Source organism: Procambarus clarkii, chromosome 92, assembly GCF_040958095.1.
Source record: "Procambarus clarkii isolate CNS0578487 chromosome 92, FALCON_Pclarkii_2.0, whole genome shotgun sequence".
Classification (NCBI taxonomy): Eukaryota; Metazoa; Arthropoda; class Malacostraca; order Decapoda; family Cambaridae; genus Procambarus; species Procambarus clarkii.
The window spans coordinates 15,481,216-15,503,181 of NC_091241.1; the positions used below are offsets into that span (position 1 = coordinate 15,481,216).

The 21,966-nt window shown below is 44.8% G+C and overlaps 1 protein-coding gene across 1 annotated transcript in view; it reads left to right on the plus strand.

Annotated features, from left to right (window-relative positions):
• The window catches only part of scat (VPS54 subunit of GARP complex scat), a 154,096-nt gene that overhangs the window by 116,350 nt on the left and 15,780 nt on the right, over nucleotides 1–21,966 (plus strand). Inside the window, exons 17-20 of the mRNA XM_069318994.1 lie at nucleotides 5,164–5,542; nucleotides 9,612–9,780; nucleotides 15,620–15,811; nucleotides 16,346–16,443. Coding sequence (XP_069175095.1) covers nucleotides 5,164–5,542; nucleotides 9,612–9,780; nucleotides 15,620–15,811; nucleotides 16,346–16,443 — 838 coding nt within the window. The remainder of the gene's footprint in view (nucleotides 1–5,163; nucleotides 5,543–9,611; nucleotides 9,781–15,619; nucleotides 15,812–16,345; nucleotides 16,444–21,966) is intronic.

Genomic DNA, 21,966 nt, shown 5'->3' on the forward strand with positions numbered 1-21,966 from the left:
CATCAAGTAACTATCAAAACGCATATATCTTCGTTTTCACTTCAGTTATATTTATGACAAAGGATTTTAAATGTATCCTATATTTCTACCTTTCTGATGACATAAATACTTTCGTTAATTACAATATCTAGATCAAACTAATATTGATTTTCAAAAGGTTGTATATTTTCCATCAATGGAGAGCATCAGCCAAGAAGCCTTCTTTAAAATATGAATATCTTTCCTCACCTAATAAGACCTAATCTCTGAATAAAACGCAAAAAAAAAAACTTGATTGTAACCTATCCACCGCTGCCCATTGGATGGGGGAGAAGGGGTTATGTGTAGGATAAACATATCAATTGTGACACTAGCCCTCCATATAAATCAGTTGCTTAAATTATAAACTGTACTTGTGGTCGGTCTCGAGCCCATTGTTGATGTGACAATGTGTATTGACTTTTGTAACTAGCTTATCAAGATTATAACTTGCTTGGCTATATGAATTGTGGGGCTCATTCCCTGAGCCCATTATGTGCCTCTGTAACACTCCACTATCGTCCATAGGATGGGTATGGAGTGCATAATAAATGAACTAAACTAAGCTCTGCCTTTTTGATAACATATAGAATTATTAGCTTTATTTGTGAATCTCAATTAATTAAACAATATATCACAGAGCCTGTAGGGTTCGGTGAAATGAGCGAAGAGACATGGGAGATTTTACATAAGTACAGTACATGGTAGTTTAAGTAGCGAACGCATGTCAACGAATAACGAGTATATATAACAAAACCATTGTCCTATGAAGTCGATTTAACTTCCAAACATATATTTTTTAATTAATGTTAAATGTTTTCTGGCTAGTTATGTTAGATTTTATTAAAAATACGTATTCTACTTGTTAACATTATAATTTAAATTTGTGATAATTTGAGCAGAGAAGTGCGACAACTGGATATGCCAACAAACACTTTCCAAACAACGATATATCTTGGATAAGTCGCTCCACAACATTGCTGCTTGGACCATCGACTTCCTTTGATGCTACTTATTTCATAATGAAATTATATTAGTTTGGAGTAAATATATGTTTTCTCATGTTCTGCATTCAGCACCCACATTATAGTGAGTAAATATACCATATTACTTCATTACTTAAATAATGCTAGGAGGGTTTGAGTAGCTTTGGGTATTTAGTGCACAGAATCTCCAATAGATGGGGCGAGAGTCGCCCCATCTCTCTCACCCGAGAGAGAGTCGAAACTTAATTTAAAATTGATATATCTTTGTTCTCGAACATGATATATTTCATTTGGTGCAATTATAATAATGTTCATATATCGGTCTTTCTGGAGGCATATAAGATTTTAGGCTTTATTAGCGTATCTTTGTTAATTATACAATATATCGGCAAGTGCGTAGGCGTCTGCACTCCATGCCCGACAAGCTACTGAGCGCTACTATAAAAACATGTATCTTCACTTGAGCTATAAATATGTCTATTGTAATGTATTTAAAATGAAGCTCTTATTTCTATCTTGCTTAAGACTTATAAAACATTTGTGTTTATTAACGAATTTACGTGAAATAAACATTGATCTGAGAGAGAGTTGCTCTGTCATTCAGTCTGTACGGGGTGGGAGCTCCGTAATTTTTAAAATACAATAATCTTCATTAGAAATTTAAATATGTCTATATTAAAGTGTTTAAAGTGAAGCTTATATGTCTGTCTTTCTTGAGACATATAAAACATATATGTTTACTAACGAATTCACGTGAAATAAACATTGTTCTGAGAGAGAGTTGCTCGGTCGATCGATCTGTCCGGGGTCGGAGCTCGGCTATTATAAAAGTACACGTATCTTCGGTTTAAATTTAAATATGCCCATGGTAAGGTATTTAGAATGAAGCTTATATTTCTATCTTTCTTGTGACATATAAAACTTTTACGTTTATTAAGGAATCTGCGTGAAATAGGCATGGTTCTGAGATGAATGCTGCGGTTTTCGAGCTCGACGCGCGGCAATGGACGCCATATACACATCCAGTGGGTGTTATTGGACCCCATACCCATTTTATGGGTGGTTGGAGCCCCATACCTATTCTATGGGTGGTTGGAGCCCCATACCCATCCTGTGGGTTGTAGTGGACGCCATACTCATCCTGTGGGTGGTATTGGACCCCATACCCTTCCTGTGGGTGGATGTGATCCCCATACTCATCCTCTGGGTGGATGTGACCCTCATACCCATCCTGTGGGTGGTATTGCACCCCTTACTCACCTAACAGGTGGTAGTGGACAATATACCGATCCTGTAGTTGGTATAGTAGACACAATACCATCCTGTTTAGAGTAGTTTACCCCAGAGACATTCCAATGAACCATCGTTTTCTGTTAGCGTTCCTACAAAACATCCTTTAAAGATTTGTAAAGCACCAACTATGGTATATAATATTGATTGGTGAAGGACTGTTATTCTATGTAATAATTTTTAGTGCTTATTATAATTTACTAAGAACAACTAATATTTCTCAAAACAAAACTACGAACCTTCAATAGGAAGTAGCTGATCTATAATATTCTAAGAGCATGGACAATAGTAGGTAAATTTCACAACCCATGTGGGACCTGAAAAGTACAATTTTCCTTATAATTGAACCAATCACGACTATTCTGCTATCTAGGTTGACGGACGGGTACTGAGAGACGCAAGTTGGTACGTGAGGAAGAGTTTGGGCCTTGGAAAAAAAAGTAACTGGGAATATATCACATATTTACTAATTCATATTCAACATATTGACTTTAAGCATTAAGTCATATATGTGCTGTCTTGTGTGAGAACGGGTTGCCATGGGAGGGGGAAGGAGGGGGTTTCCCAGACCTCCTGTGCCGGCTATTCAACCCCAGTTCAGAGGCTGTTGTATTTGGTGGCGGTCGACCGACTCTAGCTCCATCCTTTTGAATAGTGCTGTTCATAACGGTGTTGTTCTACTGTGTGATGGTGTGTGCCGGGAGTACCACAAGAGTACTGGGGCTGCATGCACCTAGGGCTACCTTCCCTAGGTGCCCTGTAAGTACTGCCTTTGCAGTTTAGGGTTATCTTCCATAGGCCGCTCGGGAGTCTACTTCCGTGTGGTTCTTTTGCTGCTCGGTGATTGCCAACCCTTGGGGTCAGCTGGGGTTGTTCTTACTCCTGTTTGACCTTGAGTAGGAAGTAGTTTCGTCGCTGGCTGGGGTGCAAGGTACTGTGCAGCTGTCTGATATACGCATAGCGGCCAGTTCTGTTCCCATGGGGACATTGTGCTTTTGCGGAGTTTTTCTTTCTCCTTTGTTTTTCCTGGTGGGGCTGTAGGACCACTTGTTTGATTTTGGTGGTCCTCTGCTAGGTCCCCGTGCTTGTCGAAGGGGTTCAGCTTTTAGTTTGTTTGCTTGGTAGTTCTGGGATAACCGGTTAGCAGTACCTTGCCTGGACTTTCGTTAGCAATCAGGCTAAGGGCCCTGGAAACCTCCTTTAGGCTCATTTATCCAATGGAGGAGACCTTTGAGTCCCACCTTGCTTTGTGTGAGATTGAAGTTTGCTCTGTCCCTTGTCTCAGGGTGACATTCTCTGTCTTTGCCTCTGCCATGCTGCTTGTTGGGTCAATGACACCTTTGACCCGGAGTCTTGCAAGTGGTGTTCCTTGCTTGTACTCCAGTTCATCCAATCCGATAATACTGTTGATCGGGTGCAGGCAGCATCTGTATTGCACGTGCAGTTTAGGTTGCTGAAACACTCTAGGTTAATTGCCTTTCTGGATGCCCCCATGGCTGCCCCGTTTTGGTTATAGGGACCTGGACTTGTAGGTGTTAGTCACCACGACTCTGGTTTCGTCAGCGCCCTCTTACCCTCTCCTTGCTGTGGTTCAACCTGCTCCCATCCCCCCCGCTTCCTCCCCCCCCTGCTTCCCCCCCTGCTTTCCCCCCCTGCTTTCCCTCCCCCTGCTTCCTCCCCCTGCTTCCCTCCCCCTGCTTCCCTCCCCCTGCTTCCCTCCCCCTGCTTCCCTTCCCCCTGCTTCCCTCCCCCTGCTTCCCTCCCCCTGCTTCCCTCCCCCTGCTGCCCCCCCATGCTCCCCTTCCCTGCTTCCCCCCCCTGCTCCCCCCCCTGCTCCCCCTCCTGCTCACCCCCCCTGCTTCCCCCCCCTGCTTCCCCCCCCCCTGCTTCCCCCCCCTGCTTCCCCCCTGCTTCCCCCCCCTGCTTCCCCCCCTGCTTCCCCCCTCCCCCCCCCCATCCTGCCTGCTCCTGGCTCCCAAACATCTGAGGGTTTCGGAGTCTGGGGCAGGGTTTCCTTGGCAGTGAAACTCGGGCGATTTCGGGGACTGCCCCTTCCGGATCGGTGGCGGAGGTATTCGAGCTGGTTCCTCCTTCCGGCCGGGGCTTCTGGGTCGTGCCAGTGGGTCCCCTTCATCCCTACTTTTCCGGTGGACTCTGCCTTTTCTCCAGTGGCAGAGGGTTTGAAGGACGGTTCGGCCCCAGGATCCTGATGTGGAGGATCCCGAGGCTGGGGAGGAGTTGACTTGGGGGGCTTGGGCCCCCGTTTGACCCTGCTTAGGTGTTGGTACCCTTGGCACGGGTCTTATTGTTACAGGGGGGGTGGGGTTTACCTATCCCCCTTCACTGTACGAGTTTTATAAGGGTTCCTCTAAAGCTCGGAACTGTTAAACCTTGGAGGGCTATACAAACCTACAGAGACATTACAAAATCCCCCCTTCCGTCCATTGTAGGGTACTCACAAGCACTTGCATAGGATCCTCTGAAAAGGTGCTCAACTTAGAACATATTGCAATACTACAGTGGAGTTATTGTAGGTTCAATAAAATTGGGAGGATCTCCAGCTTATAGATGACATTGTCCTCAGTTACAACGTGCCTGCAGGAGACCATGGTGGGTTAGAAAGTTTTCCATTTGAAGGGGTTACAGTCTCCTTCTGGTCCAGGGATGGAATGTTGTCCTGGTTCGGGATAGAATGGGCTATTTCCTAAGGCAGCGATCAGGAGACTGGCCCAGAAACAAGTGGGTTGTATACACTCATCTTGTTATTTTTTACATTCTTAATAATGAGCTAATATGCATAAGCCTTATGCAAAGCATAAAGTACTGTACATATCTGAATATATATAATAAGGTTTTTCTTTTTTCTCAGATACTTTAGTAACTCCACCTGCCGTCCAGTGTGACAGAACTTACAAAGAGACCAGCACTAACGGTACTAGGATTACTCCAAGTACTACCAGTTGCATGTCCGTTACAAACAATACAACTATCTCTACTGTCAGCAATGACATCACTGAACACAACTCCAATATTGGGAGCAGCAGTAGCAACAGTGACTTAAGTGGGACTAATAGTGGTGGTGGCGTAATAGTCGGAGGGGAGGAGTACGTTGTGGTGGGAGTTTGTGTAGTGGTAGTTCGATTAATTGTGGAATATTCGGAGTGTGCCTCAACTCTAAGGTTGGCAGCACAGCAGCTACTCACCCGACTGACGGATCTTCTGAGAAGATTCAACTCTGACACCTGTAGGTAAGACCACTTATGTTGCGCATGGCATGTATTTTTATCTATATCTGTATGCTTATTATACTCTTATTGGCAGTAGACTCATTTGTTGTGCTCAGCCCATTCAAACGCAAACACACACTGCGTGTGTGTGTGTTTATCGTCTGATGCTGGAGCTGCGTGAGGGTATGGTAGGAAATGAGGCTGATCTACATATCGTAGGCCTAATGAACACCTAATGTAAAGAGGCCACAGTCGTCATTGCCCTGTTGCCGTAAGACACGCTACCGCCTGCCGCGATGTGTTGCTGAGGCAGCAAAACCCCGCCTGGTAACACCCTCGCTGCTCTTACTCGGGTCGTCCACACTGCAAGGGTACCTCAGCTTACGAATTTAATCCGTTCCTGGAGACGGTTCGTAACCCGTAAATTCGTAAACTGAAGCGAATTTCTCCATAAGAAATAATGGGAAATTAATTAATTGGTTCCTGACTCGCCAAAAAATTAACTTCAAACTAAATTTTATACCTAATTCATCTAAATCTTCACTACAAAAGTATGTACAGGTTATTACTTACCTTCACTGATGACTCCTGTTGGCATATGGAAGGGGGTTGCCCTTTCTGACTCAAGAGATGGAGGTTGAGCCTGATTTTCCTGCCGAGGTTTCGGACTCGGCCCAGCAGGCTCCTCACTTTGAAGGTTTTCCTCAGGTCTCTGCCTTTTCTTCAAGGGTGGTGGGTGTGGATGTGGGCTCTGCCCGGGGTCTGTGTCATGGGTTCCTAGAGCTCAGTAGCAATAAGCTACTGAGCTACTGAGCTCTAGGAACCCCTGACTCCTGAACCCCAGAAGCTCAGTTCCAATAAGCTCAGTAGCACTAGAAATATGTTCAAACTGCATACCCCTAAGAAAAAAGAGAAAGATATGCAGATTGGAACGGGAACGTCGTTCCCTATATAGGCATAGGAAACGTATTGCGGAACAACTTGAGTCGCACCCTATCTCAAGAATGGCGAAGAAGGTTGGGTAGAGAAATAGAAACAATTGAACTCAAGCTACAAGAATCATACAAAACCCAGGAGAGGCAAAGAGAACAAAAGGCCATCAGTGAAATAGAGAGAAATCCGAAATATTTTTTCTCCTATGCAAAATCAAGATCAAAAACTACATCTAGTATCGGGCCCCTGCGAAAGGGAGATGGAACTTTCACTGATGACAACAAAGAAATGAGCGAGTTACTGAGGAAGCAGTACGACTCTTGTTTTCAGCAAGCCATTAAACGCATTCTTTGAATTTCTTCACTTTTACATTCAATGCACTGGGCAGAAATCACATTGCGTCAACATCTATCTCTGACCATCGCAATGCTTTGTTTTAATTAGACAGTCGGATTCCCCTGGTCTGTGCCAGTTCTGAGTTGATCGCTGGGCGCCAGCCAAAGTGGGTTTGGAGTGAACTGGGACGACGCCTTGCACCCACCCTCTCCAAATAGAGGGGGGGACAGGCACTGCCGCGCCGCTCGAGAACACTGCCCAAGCAGCCTAGCGCGTTCCACAGAAGGGACAGAGATACGCCGGTCCGAGCTCGGTTCAGGACAGCTGGCCCGACAGAGCAGACGTCCCTGACCTTCACCTCGCCCAGTCCTGCGCCCAAATCCAGGCCCGCTTCCTGCACAGGCCCGACTGGTCCGATCCTCAGAGCCAATCCTTATCCCGAAGTTACGGATCTAATTTGCCGACTTCCCTTACCTACATTAGTCTATCAACCAGAGGCTGCTTACCTTGGAGACTGGCTGCGGACATGGGTACGCACTGGCCCGAAACTAGGCGTTGTGGGCATGGAGACCCCCACTGCCTCAGTTACCTGCCTCGCATGTTTCATGGACCAGCGGTGGCACGTGGGACGCCGCAAGAACCGCGGCGCTCTACGGCAGACCGTGTTACCAATACCCTTTCTCTCTGTGAATGGCTTCCAGGGTCACGGCGCCTTAAACAGAAAATAAAACTCTTTCCCGGACCACCGCTGGCGGACGCGAGCCGCTTCCCGTTACCAGGGTCCTGCACAGGGCAGCATTCCAACGCCCGAGGGCAAAGGCACTTGCACCTGCTCCGTATCCGGGTCCTGGTTACAGAATAAGTACCGTATTCCCTTTCGCCACTGATCCCCGGGCAACTTCTTGTACTTAGTTTGTCATCGGCACTTACGTACTTGCACCTAATTGGCTCACATTGGCCGTTGCCGCTAGCGTGGGAATCAGGCCTTAGCCTGATGTTCACATGGAACCCTTCCCCACTTCGGTCTTCAAGGGAGTCTCTCTCGAGTCTCGGCTGCCGTGTTGAAGCGGTTTGTGCACATCTTGTGGGATGTGGTTGCCCAGTTTTACGCTTCCCGACTCGCGTGTCGACAGGTGGTGCTTGCCTCCTCTTTGGAATCGGAATCTTTGCCTTTTCTCTCTTGATTGTTCCAGGACCATCACCTTATGCCTAACACTGTTGCCTCGTATCGTGCGGTGCTGGCGGAGCCGCTTCAGCTTGCTTTCGGTATTGATGTTACTTCTGCACTGTTTCACAAACTGTCTCGGGCGTTGTTTCACATCCGGCTTGCTCATGTGCCTCCTGAGCCATCCTGGTCATTGGACAGAGTGCTCTCTTATCTTTCTTCTCCTCGGTTTGTTGTGGCCCCTTTGGATTGTTTCTCCAAGGCTCTTTTTCCTGTTGGCATTGGCCTCTGGGGGTCGGGTTAGTGAGCTTCATGCTCTCCTCTGGCACAGGGGTTTCTGCTCTTTCGGTCTTCGTGATGGTTTTGTTTGTTTGCAGCCATCTCCTTCTTTTCTGGCAAAGAATGAGACTGCTGCTTTCCGGAGGGGTCCCTGGGTTGTGGATGCTTGGTTGGTTAGTCCGGGGGTGCATCATGTTTTGTGTTCGGTTGTGGCTCTTCGCTGTTATTTACGTGCCACGGCGTCTGTGTCTGGGGACGAGCTTTGGGTTGATCCGGTTTTCCTTCCCTGTTCGCGGGTGTGGGTCTCCCAGGTTGTCCGCAGAGTTATTAAGGCTAGCCAGCCTGCGGTCTATTCCCGTGCCCATGACGTTCGTTAGTTCGCTGCTCTTGCTGCCGTCTTTGGCAACATGTCGTGGGCTGACATTCGGGCGCAGGGTTTTTGGTGGTCAAACAGGGTCCTGGCTGCTTGTTACCTTGTGAACGAGGTCGTGGCCTTGACACCAAGAGTGCCTGGGCCTTGTCAGGCCTGTGTCGCTTTGGGTCGGTGGTTGCAGCCAGTTCTCTCGACTTCGAGTTGAGGCGTGAGCAGCGACCACCTCCCGGGTAAATCCCTATGTTTTTTCTTCTGTGGGTAGTTAGCTCCGGGGAGCCGAAGGGGTTCACCCCAGAAAACCAATGTAGAATGTACTGTACTGAAACGGCATTTTTTGGGTGAGACCCAGAGGCTCCCTGGCATCCCTCCCTCCCCCCGGACGGTGTTTTTTTTGCCTGTTTTGACATCCAGCCTCAGAACTGAAGGGTGGATAGCTGGGTGGGGGTCTGGAGCTCCCCCTTTACCCTCCCGGGGCGGAGGAAGCTATGCAGACAGCAGCACGGCGACGTGTGACATCATGATCGTTTGCTTGTTTCGTTTAGGGGAGTTCTATCCATTTGTTCGGCTTTTGGTAGCATTATTTTCACCAGAATAGGGGGTTTGTTTTGGGACGCTTACCTTTTTGTGTGCCTGACTCAGTCGATGGCAAACATAGAATGCTTCCAACCACACGGGGGGGGTTTCTATAGGCCTTTGCTCCCCATGCCTCTCTGAGGGGGCCAGGTTCTGGCTCATGGTCCCCGGTAGGCCCATAGAACTCCATACACATGACTGATGCCAAAGTCTTACATTAGCATATCAGCCTAGTAAGCTAGTAAGCTCTGGGGAGCCTCTGGGTCTCACCCAGAGAATGGCATTTCATTACACTTCAACGCTGGTTTTGTTCTTGCTCTAAATTATTTGTGTATTTTACTATCTAAGCTTATTTGAATTTGTTGCATTTATATTATCATCCACATGGCAGAGTTTCTGTAGTTCGATCTTTGTACTGTGTTTCATTTCAGACTTTTGATTGAGGCAGGAGCTGTAGCCCTTGGACTGAAAACTATAACAACTCGGAACTTGGCATTAGCGTGGCGCTCGTTGCAATTGTTATTAACATTATTGCCCCGCCTCAACACTCACTTTTCAACCCTTCTCCGCCCTAATATTGTTTCCAAAAATATTGAACAAGTAAGTATCCAAAAGCTTGCAGCACGAGTTTAATAAAGTACTGTATTCTGGTTTGTTGTACTGTGCTCTTTCCTGTGGAAAATGTTTATACTGTTATCCATTTTTATTTTCTTACCTATATTATGTCTTGTAATGTATGTTTACATATTTGAGTTTAGGTCAAAGACACAAAGAGTTTAGTGATTTTCGATGTTTATTTAATAGTCTTGGTTACAGCAGTCGGTATTTGTAGTGGAGTGTTGTGACAGCTGAGATGAGGCCTGGAGCAGAGAGGTAGAGTGAGGCGGGGGCAGAGAGCTCAGATGAGGGGTGAGAGCATGGAACTCAAATGCAGAGGGATCGAAGAGCTCGAATGCAGGACTAGAGCTGGAAGCTTGGTTACTGGCTAGAATCTGGCTGTCTGCTCTGTAACGAGGCTGAAGCAACTTGTTAGAGTTGGAACTGGACTCGACGAGTGTTAGTGTTGCTGGTGAATGTCGATGGTGTTGAAGATCTGAGGTGTATCTCTAGAGCATCTATACTAAACAACAATTTAAGTTAGATTGACTAACGACGCTTCCGTTCTTGGGGCTTACTATTACAAGCGTCTCCTCACCTTGCCAAATCGACAAATGTCTTTGCAGGCTACCTGGCTGGCCTGAATTGATGCCTGTTCGCTCGGAAAGAGATAATAATTGTAATTATTATCTTCTTGGAAAGAGGAATTCTCAGGGATAAGTTAATTAAAATTAATTAAATTAATTAAATTTAGTTAAGTTAATTAAATTAAGAGGAACATCTAATTACGGTACCTACATTGCAACTAAGGAGAGTTTGGAGCAGTTATATTACTTTTCAATATAACTGCTACACTACAGCTCATTATTATTTCTAATCTGCATTGTACAGCAGGCCCTTCCCATCTACAGGTGGCTGATGGGTTGGACAGTGGTGGCTGGTCAATAGTGGGGGGTGGCTGGTCAATACTGGGGCGGTGGCTCATTAGAGATGGGGTGGCTTGTCAAGAGTGGGGGTGGCTCATTAGAGATGGGGTGGCTGGTTAAGAGTAAGATGGGGAGGGGTGGCTCATTAGAGATGGGGTGGCTGGTCAAGAGTGGGGGGGGGCTCATTAGAGATGGGGTGGCTGGTTAAGAGTAAGATGGGGAGGGGTGGCTCATTAGAGATGGGGTGGCTTGTCAAGAGTGAGGTGGTGGCTCATCAGGGATGGGGATGTCTAGTCAGAGATGGATATGGGGGGTGGCTGGACTCAGATGGAGGGGGGGGGGGATGACTGGATAGAGATGGGAGATGGCTGGTCCGAGATGGGGTGGTTAGTCAGAGATGAGTGGAGGCTGGACACAGATGGGAAGGGTGGGTGGACAAGTGATGGGGTGGTTAGTCAGAGATGAGGGGTGGCTGGACACAGATGGGAAGGGTGGGTGGACAAGTGATGGGGTGGTTAGTCAGAGATGAGGGGTGGCTGGACAGCACTTGGGGGTTGCTGGACGGCACTGGGGGTGTGGCTGGACAGCACTGGGGTGTGGCTGGACAGCACTGGGGTGTGGCTGGACAGCACTGGGGTGTGGCTGGACAGCACTGGGGTGTGGCTGGATGACACTGGGGAGTTGCTGGATGGCACTGGGTGTCGCTGGAAATCACTGGGGTGACTGGACAGTTGGTGGCTAGTTGAGTGATTTAATAGTTAAGCGCCTATTTCAGGTACACTATTTAAATATATTATATATATTTATATAAATGGTAATATTTCATTCACCTGGGCACTAGGAAACTCAAACCACCAACTCCAGGCATAGACAGTAGCTCTATCAATTGTACTCTGGATAACCTCAATAAGAAAGTATTTCAGAAGCAACTAAATGCTACCCATAAGGGGCATAACTGCCCATAAGGGGCATAACTACCCATAAGGGGCATCCACTACACATAAGGGGCATCCACTACACATAAGGGGCATAACTGGCCGACCCCTCACAGTGTTCAAGAGAGAACTGGATAAGCACCTCCAAAGGATACCTGATCAACCAGGCTGTGACTCATACGTCAGGCTGCGAGCAGCCGCATCTAACAGCCTGGTTGATCAGTCCAGCAACCAGGAGGCCTGGTCAACGACCGGGCCGCGGGGGCACTAAGCCCCGGAAGCACCTCAAGGTAACTTCAAGGTACCCAGTTGAAATTTTAACCCCTAAGCTGCTAAGGGGTCCTGAGGAGATTTACACCCCTGTGTGCAAGAAAACAAAATTCTAAAACATTATTTCATCTTCTAAAAATGTTAATTTGTGTTTCCTGAGCACGGGAAAATAAAAAAGAATTGTAGGTGACATATTTTGGGCGCAATGGACCGAGAAAGTCTGGCAAAAAGTGAGCGTTGACAGAGCGGTTGTCAGAGCCAGTCAGCGTCACCCGAGCTGACAGGTGGGAGTTGCCACAAAGATATTATTACCTAATTATTTCAATGTCTCTAATTGATTTTTTCTTAGTTTTTTTGTAGTAATATTATTCAAGTAGTGTGTATTGTAATATATTTATATAATAAAAGGGCTGAATCATCGCTATACTCAAAAGTATGGTGTGCATATTAGTGATTCAATTCTTATGTTCATAAAACAATAAACAAATAGTTTTGCTGTTATTACACTCTATACACAGGTTATATATAAGTATCTGCATGTTTTGTTTACCATAACGAACCACTAAGTTGGTATCGAGAGTCAAAAAGCAACGAGAAGTGACCGCCACACACCAGCCAGCCACTCGTTGCCACTCCCTCAACAACACCTCACTCACCCACTTTCTCCTCCCACCATCCTGTTTTTTATTTTATTCACTATATACAGACATTATATATAAGTATCTAGATGTTTTGTTCAACACAACTGTACAACTAAACTGATATAGTTAGTTCAGGCACTAAGAGTTGTCACTACATACAGTCAGCTGATGGCTGCCTCCCACACTTATTCAAGGTCACACGCACTAAACATTCTCCCACAACAATACCGTGTGTGGTGTTATTACACTATATACAGACGTTATATATAAGTACCTATATGTTTTGTTCACCACAACTGTACAACTAAGCTGATATAGTTAGTTCAGGCACTAAGAGACATTGCTACACACAGTCAGCTGCCTCCCTCACTCATTCAAGGTGACACGTACTAAATTTCTCCCCCAACAATACTGTTTGCAGTGTTATTATAGTATATACACACATTATATATAAATATCTACATGTTGTATGCACCGTAACTGTACACCTAAGCTTGTAGGGTTCCCAAAGAGCATAGTGGCCACCCTCCACATAGTCAGCCAAGTCATGCAGACGACACCACCTCCGTCACCCAAATGGCTCCTCCCAACATAATCCTTTTGCTGTTATTACACTAATACACACATTATATATAAGTATCTACATTTGTGTTCACCATAGAGAACCACTGAGCTGGTATGGTGAATGCAGACAATAACAGGTGGCTACAGTCAGTAAATGATGCTATCTCCCTCTGTCCCTCAGCATTACTCCTTCCACAGCACTAATTATCACAACAATCCTGTTATTATCACAATCTTGGTCATTTTTATCACAGGGGTCATCTGTAATACTATCATCGCTAAATAATAGCAGTTATATATTTATTTTGACATTTTTTGGTGATGCTGTGGTCACAAGCTGAACAGCAATGCTGTTCGCTCATGCTGTGTGCGCCAACCTTGGTTGCTCCAACAGTACTGTGGCTCTCACACCGGAGAATATTGCCCACGATTTTTTTTAAACATGGCGTCTGTTTACAAGAGCCCTGAAGAAGCTAATGTGAACCCCGTGTAACCACGGGCCATTTGAATCATGCCTGGCACTCTATGGCATATATATACGCAATGCACACCGTGGGATATGTTACTCATGTCGTATATATACGCCCTGAGTAACATGTCCCATGGTGCGCATGGCGTATATATACGCCATAGGGTGCCAGGCCTGATTCAAATGGCCCGCGGTTACACGGGGTTCACAGTAGCTTCCTCAGGGCTCTTGTAAACAGATGCCATTTAAAAAAAAAATCGTGGGCAATATTCTCAGGTGTGAGAGGCACAGTACTGTTGGAGCAACCAAGGCCGGCGCACGCAGCATGAGCGAACAGCATTGATGTTCAGCTTGTGATCACAGCATCGCCGAAAAATGTCAAAATAAATATATAATTGTTATTATTTAGCGATGACAATATTAACAGATGACCAATGACTGTGATATAAATAACCAGGGTTGTGATAATAGCAGGATTGTTGTAATAATTAGCGCTGTGTGAGGAGTGATGCTGAGAGACGGAGGGAGATAGCATCGTTTACTGACTGTGTGGCTAGCTGTTATTGTTTGCATTCACCATACCAGGTCAGTGGTTCTCTATGGTGAACACAAATGTAGATACTTATATATAATGTGTGTATTAGTGTAATAACAGCAAAAGGATTATGCTGGGAGGAGCCATATGGGTGACGGAGGTGACGTCGTCTGCACGATTTGTCTAGCTGTTTAGAGGGTGGCCACTATGCTCTTTGGGCGCACTACAAGTTTAGGTGTACAGTTACGGTGCATAAAACATGTAGATATTTATATATAATATGTGTATATAGGGTAATAACACTGCAAAAGGTATTGTTGGGGGAGAAAGTTTAGTGCGTGTGACCTTGAAAGAGTGAGGGAGCCTGCCAGCCGCCATCTGTGTATAGCGACGACTCTTAGTGCCTGAACTAACTATATCAGCTTAGCTGTACAGTTGTGGTGAACAAAATATATACATACTTAAATATAACGTATGTATATAGTGTGATAACACCACAAATGGTATTGTTGGGGGAGAAAGTTTAGTGCGTGTGTTGAGGGAGTGGCAGCGAGTGGCTGGCTGGTGTGTGGCGGTAACTCCTCGTTGCTTTTCGACTCTCAATACCAACTTAGTGGTTCGTTATGGTGACCAAAACATGCCAATACTTACAGTATATATAACCTGTGTATAGAGTGTAATAGCAGCAAAACTATTTGTTTATTGTTTAATAAACATAATAATTGAATCACTAATATGCACATCATACTTTTGAGTATAGCGATTATTAACCACTTTTATTATATAAATATATTACAATACACACTATTTAATAATATTACTGCAAAAAAACTAAGAAAAAATCAATCGGAGACATTGAAACAATTAGGTAATAATATCTTTGCGGCAACTCCCATCTGTCAACGCGGGTGACGCTGACCGGGTCTGACGACCGCTCTGTCAACGCCCACTTTTTGCCAGACTTCCTCGGTCAATTGCGCCCAAAATATGTCGCCTACGATTTTTTTTTTATTTTTTCCGTGCTCAGGGGACACAAATTAACATGTTTAGAAGACGAAAAAAAATTTTTTGAATTTTTTTTTTCTTGCGCACAGGGGTGTAAATGTCCCAAGGACCCCTGAGCAGTGTAAGGGTTAAGGGTTAAGGTATCAGGTGTCCACATCATTTAAGGTATCCTCATCATTTAAAGTATCAGGTGTCCACATCATTTAAGGTATCAGGTGTCCACATCATTTAAGGTATCAGGTGTCCACATCATTTAAGGTATCAGGTGTCCACATCATTTAAGGATGTGACACTTGAGGTGTTGCTCGTGTTGTCCATAGCTATAGGTCAGTTTAGTAACTTCATGTTCAGCTCCAGTTTTCTAGTTTGATCTTATTTAGTCAGGGGGGATACTTTTGTGTCTCCTGACTCCATTGTTTTGGGCAAATAATTTGGGATTGTAAAACCATGATTATTATTTTTGCTGTTGCAACAATGATATACCAACATTTTGACAGGTAACAAGAGAGTACCAAGAGCACTGTGAAGCTATAGAAGCCAAAATTGTAGGTGTAATGAGCGACACGCTAGAACGGCAGCTAGCCACCTGGGAGGCACGCTCTCCTGTCCCTTCTCCAGTCTTTACAGGGATCTTGAAGGCTGTAACTAAGCTACATGAGGCTGTCTCAGGTGTCTTACCTCGTCAACAGGTACACAACCCCATTAAATTTTTATGTAAAAAATTTAAATTTGATTTCATCCACCTTTAATTATTAATCAGTATTCCATCTTAACTTACAACTGTTTTCTATGCAATTCTGTACCATCATGCAATAGCTTATATTTACTATTTAACTTAGTAAATTTATTTAACTTAGTAAATTTATTTAACTTATTTAAATTTATAGATTTACTATTTAACTTAGGTGTAGATTTAGTAAAAGATTCTAGCTACAGTTAGCATGATCACTAGAGTTTTGTTTATGGTATAACACTAGATATTTTAATCAACTTTTAGAATAAGGGAGCAGGAAAGATTAAGGAAACTCAGAGAAAAGAGAGCTTGAAGCAAGAATTAAGATTTCAGTATTAAATGCAGTATCATCCTTGTACAGTACTGTATGTTGATCATCTAATGAGAGGACTCTGATCTAGCTGTAGCCGTTTAACCTTGCACCTTTAGTTTGTTTTTGAAAACATAACCATTGTCAGGGTTTTGATTTGCCTTATGTTTCTTTATTCAGAAATATCAGTTATTTGAGAAAATTACTGCTGTCCTGAAAGAGAAGCTTAAAGTTCATCTAGTACGACTTAATGTGTCATCTGTTGGGCCGCAGAGTTGGTGAGTCTTGCTAATTAATTTCCTAGTTTATAAGTTTAGAAATATTATTTCTGGCCTAACCTAAATTGAATGTAATGAATTGCTTCTTTCTGGTTGGGTTTGGGTGGCTTGGTGAAGGTAGCCACACTGAGGAAGGGCACACACGAGCCCCACGAGTCCATAATAGCCTACCACAGATTACAGCCGGGTCCTGCTCCCTCTCATAGACACATAGTGACCAGGGGAATCTTTATCATTACACTCACCAAAGGATGCATCCAGAAAGTATGTGAAGCAAAACAGACAACTGCAAAGTATCTGTTATCTGTTAGATTACGGACCTGACCGAAATACTATGCATGTATTTCTTTGGGCTTTGCAAGAATGTAAAAACACCAATTTCGTGGGGGAGCCCTATTGTCTCCCTGAAGCTATTGGGACTAATATGTGCTATATTAGTTAAGGTTCATTAGTCACAGAGTCCTTTACCTACCAGGGACCATGAGCCAGAACCTGGCCCCCTCAGAGAGACACAGGGAGTAATGGTCTATGAGCACTTTACATTTAAATTTTGTCATAATTGCCATCGACTGGGAAAGAACCCAGAAAGGTAAATGAATAAAAACAGACCACTGTCTGGTTGCACAATATAAGTTATGTCCTCTAAAGAGCAAAAAATCTCCCCTAGAATGAAAACAAGCAAGCAACACGTCATTAAACTAGCCCCCTTCCCTTTCAGCGGGGAGGGGGGGGGGCTACCCTAGGTGAGCCGCCTGCCCACAACTCCAGTTCTTGAACTGAAGTGCTGGCGGTTGGGCATCACATCTGGCCTCAAATTCTTGTTCTGGATTTTTGCCCCGTGTGACTGTTCTGGATTGTGTTTTGTGTGATGGCCAGGTGTATTAGTGTACAGGAGCTGCATGAGCCTAGGGTTTCCTTCCCTAGGTGCTCCATAAGTACTACCCTTGCATTTCAGGGTTATCTTTCCTTGGGTGTTCGGGATTTACTCCCAATTGAGGACTTCCTCGCTGTGGTTGTCTTCGCCCTTGGGGTGTGTTGAGGGTCTTGAAGCTTTCCGTCTTGCCCTGGGTAAGGGAGTGTTTCTGGATGCCGGGGGTTGCGCTGTGACTAGCGCAGCCAGCTTTACTATCAATGCAGTACCCAATGATTTTCTCTGACTGCTAGTTTGTTGTGTGATTTCAGGGGATTTTGTTTTTTCATTTTCTGGCATTTTCACATGTTATGGACAGAAGAGGTCTGCTTAGCTCATATGGCTAGCCTAGGTTGTGTTGGTAGTCCTCCTCTGTTGCTCCCATGGTTTCAAAGCTGCTACTGGTAGTCAGTTTGCCGGCTACAGACAGGGTTCTACCGGCTTTGCTGGTCCCAGTGCCTGGGCTTTCCGTAGGGCTTATTCACTCTACGGGCCCTGGAAAACGCGAATGGGTTTGGTCGTACCATGGATACTTCTTCCGAGCTCACTCTTGCCTTGTGTGACGTTGAAGGTTGTTCGTTTTCCCCCTGCCTTAGGGAGACGATCATCTGAATTGCCTCCATCAGGCTGCCTGTTGGGTCAGGTTCACCTACGACCTGGAGTCTTGTGGAACTTGTTCCCCGCTTGTGCTTCTATTAACTCATCCCTTATCTTATGATCTCAGGTATCAGGCAGTGGTCGCATTGCATGGTTGATTCTCCTTTTTGCAACAGGCCCTGGTTGGTTGCCTGGTTTTAGGTCCCGGAGCTGCCGCGCTTGGGTTTTAGGGACTCGGATTGGGGATGTTGGTCGCTTTGGCCTTGGTTCTGTCTGCGCTTCCCCTTTTCTTTCCCAGGTTGGTGGGGTTCGCCCTGCTTCTCCTCCCTGCTTCTGGCTCCCAAACATCTGAGGGTATCAGAGTCGAGGCAGGGTTTAGCTCGGGATGAGGCTCGGGTGACTTCGGGGGCTGCCTCTTCTGATTCCATCCCATTTCCACTCCTTGGAAGTGGGATGGAAATAGGAGGGACTATCCATGGGAAAGTTGGATACACCCCGCACATGAACCACATGGAGAGCCAAACTCTGAGAATCTAGAAGTCAAGCCACCCACAGAGCCCACCTTCAAAGAGGAAAGGACCGAAGGATCCCTGTTACGGTCTCTCTCAGCCAGTAACTCGGGTTCTGTTTCTTGTCTCTCTCTCTCTAGGGCCTTAGTGCCTCTTTCTTTACAGATCCAACCCCAGGTCTGGGTAAAGTTATCATGAATAGACATGATAATGATTGAGCAGTAATCGACAACCAAAGGGGGAAGGGGGATTAAACAACACTAGACAAAACCATCACCAAATGTACTTAAATACTATGCAGACGAGGAGTCACAATAACGTGGCTGAAATATGTTAACCAAACCACACTAGAAAGTGAAGGGACGACGACATTTCGGTCTGTCCTGGACCATTCTCAAGTCGATTGTGAATCGACTTGAGAATGGTCCAGGACGGACCGAAATGTCGTCGTCCCTTTACTTAAATATTATGTACAGGTAATTATTTACAAGAAATAAACACAATACATATATACACCACAGATAACACCCCACGTATCACTCACTCAGGACACCACAAAAACCTCTGCAATCTTCTATCACAGTCAATCCCCCCTCTAGCACAACACTCAGGGTTCCTTCCCTGGGTGCCTTTCTTCTGAGGTACTTGCACCGGTGAGGACAATTTTCTAACAGTTCACGGACCAGTCCTCCACAGTATCTACCTATCTTGTGTCTACCTTGTGGAGGTTCCAGGGATCAATGGCCTCATGACCCAGTCTCTGACCAGGCCTCCCACCTGGTCATCTGGTCAACCAGGCTGTTGGACACAGCTGTACGCAACCTGACGTATGAATCACAGCCTGGTTGATCAGGTATTCTTTGGAGGTGTTTGTCAAGTTCCCTCTTGAACACTGTGAGAGGCTGGCCAGTTATGCCCCTTATGTATAGGAGTGTGTTGAAAAGTCTTAAGCCCTTGATGTTGATGGAGTTATCCTCAGCATACCTATTGCACCTCACTGCTTTTCAATAGCTATTTTGCACATCCTGCCATGCCTACTGGTTTCATGTGATGTAATCTCCGTGTTCAGATTTGGAACCAGTTCCTCTAATATTTTCCACGTGTAGATTATTATGTATCTCTCTCGCCCATGCTCTAGAGAATACAGATTTAGAACTTTAAATCTATCCTAATGATTAAGATGACTTATAGAGTGGATTCCAGCAGTAAAAGATCTTTGCACACTCTCTAGGTCAGCAGTTTCTCTGTCTCTGAATGGGATTGTTAGTGTGCAACAATATTCCATCCTAGAGAGCACTAGTGTCTTGAAAAGTATCATCGTTGGGATGGCATCCCTTGTTTGGAAGGTCCTTGTTATTAAACCTATCATTTTTCTTGCAGTCGTGACAGTTACTTTATGGTGTTCTGTAAAGGTAAGGTCTTCTGACATGATTACTCCTAGATCCTTTACGTTGCTTTTTCAATCTGTCATGTAATTTGATTCCATTTTATATATGGTTTCGGTTTTTACATTTTCGTTTTTTCCTTAGTGCAGGAGCTGGAATTTATTTTCATTAAACATCATACTGTATTATCTGTGGCCCATTGAAAGACCCGATTTACATGTTATTGGAGGTTTTCCGTGTCCTCTATATTGTCTACTCGCATGAAAATCCTAGTGTCATCTGCAAATGATGATATAGTACTGTAGTTTGTATCCTTGTCTATGTCTGATACGAGGATGAGAAAAAATATCGGAGGAAGTATGGTACCTTGGGGGGACTGAGCTTTTCACAGTAGATGATCCGAATTTTACTGTGTTAACTATTATAATCTGTGTTCTGTTCATTAGGAAGTTGAAGATCCAATCCATCTACCTACTTTGCCAGTAATTTCTGTTGTGCACATTTTATGCACAGTAACACCATGGCCACATTTGTCGAAAGCTTTTGCAAAGTCTGTGCTTATTACATCTACATTTGGCTTATCTTCCAACATACAAGCACAGTATTATCACAGGGGATAAACACCACTAGCAGTGCATGGACTCACTTTCTCCCAAGGCTTAACCACAAAAAAGCCTTAACCACTGCACTGCTCTGCATTAAAATATGATACCCCCGTGGAGCGCCGAAAATAAATTCTTTCCAAAATTTTTGTTAATCTTTTTATATTGTTAAAATGTTGTCTGATCACTGGAAGCTAAAAAAAAATATTGTATGTGACATACTTTAGCCGTGATGGCGCTGGGAAGTTGAGCAATTTATAGGCGCTGAGCGATGGAGCGCTCAAAGTCACTAGGCCCCACCACCCGTGGGACGGCAGTTGCCGCGAATGTAATGTTTCACAATTATTTTGAAGTTTCTCATTTGTTTCTTCTCTGGGTTTTTTGCTGTAATATTATTCAAAAGTGTGTAATTTGTGGAATTTATATAGTTCAAAGTGTGGAACATCACTATGCTAAAAAATTATGGGGCTCATATATATGACATATATATTATGATCAATCAAACGGTGTTTGTGCTGTTATTACACTATATACACACACTGTATATACACATCTACATATGTGTTCACCATAATGAACCACTAAGCTAGTATGGCTGAGTCCAAAAAACAAGAGTAGGCTGCCACACCCATTCAGCCCTCCCACACTCCTTCAACACCTAACTCGCCAATATTCCTCCTCCCACAATACTGTTTGTGCTTTTATTACACTATATACACATGTTATATATAAGTATCTACATGTTTTGTTCACCATAACTGTATAACTAAGCTGGTATGGTGTCTAAACAACATAGTGCCAACAAAAAACTGCATGGCATGTCACACAGCAGCCAGCAGACGAAGCTAGGAGATGATGCCACCTCTCCTTCCCACCTCACCAAGCTTATTCTTCCCATCATACTACGCACATCGCTAATTCTCACCACAATCCTGCTATTATCAGAATCCTGGTCACTAAATCCTGTAAATAAATAATTTTCCACAAGTTTATTTTGTAAAGGAACATGAGAAGTCATTTGAAGAATCTTAGATGGGCAAAATAATGCTGTGGTGCTGTGGCTAGCGCTGTAAACGTCTTGAACAGCATTGATTCACTGATATCTGAAAATTGTACACAGTCTTTATCACAGTCAGGTTCTTCGGTAATACTTGGCTAAATAATGTCAGGTTATCTTAAGATGATTTCGGGGCTTTTTTTTTAATGTCTCCGTGGCCCGGTCCTCGACCAGGCCTCCACCCCCAGAAAGCAGCCCGTGACAGCTGGCTAACACCCAGGTACCTATTTACTGCTAGGTAACAGGGGCATAGGGTGAAAGAAACTCTGCCCATTGTTTCTCGCTGGCGCCCGGGATCGAACCTGGGACCACAGGATCACAAGTCCAGCGTGCTGTTCGCTCGGCCGACCGGCTCCCTAACAGCATTATTCTCATTGAGTTTGAACTTGCAACTTCCAAAACACCAGCCACACACCTTACCACCCAGCCACCATGGAGTTCTACGCACTGCTCAGTTACATGT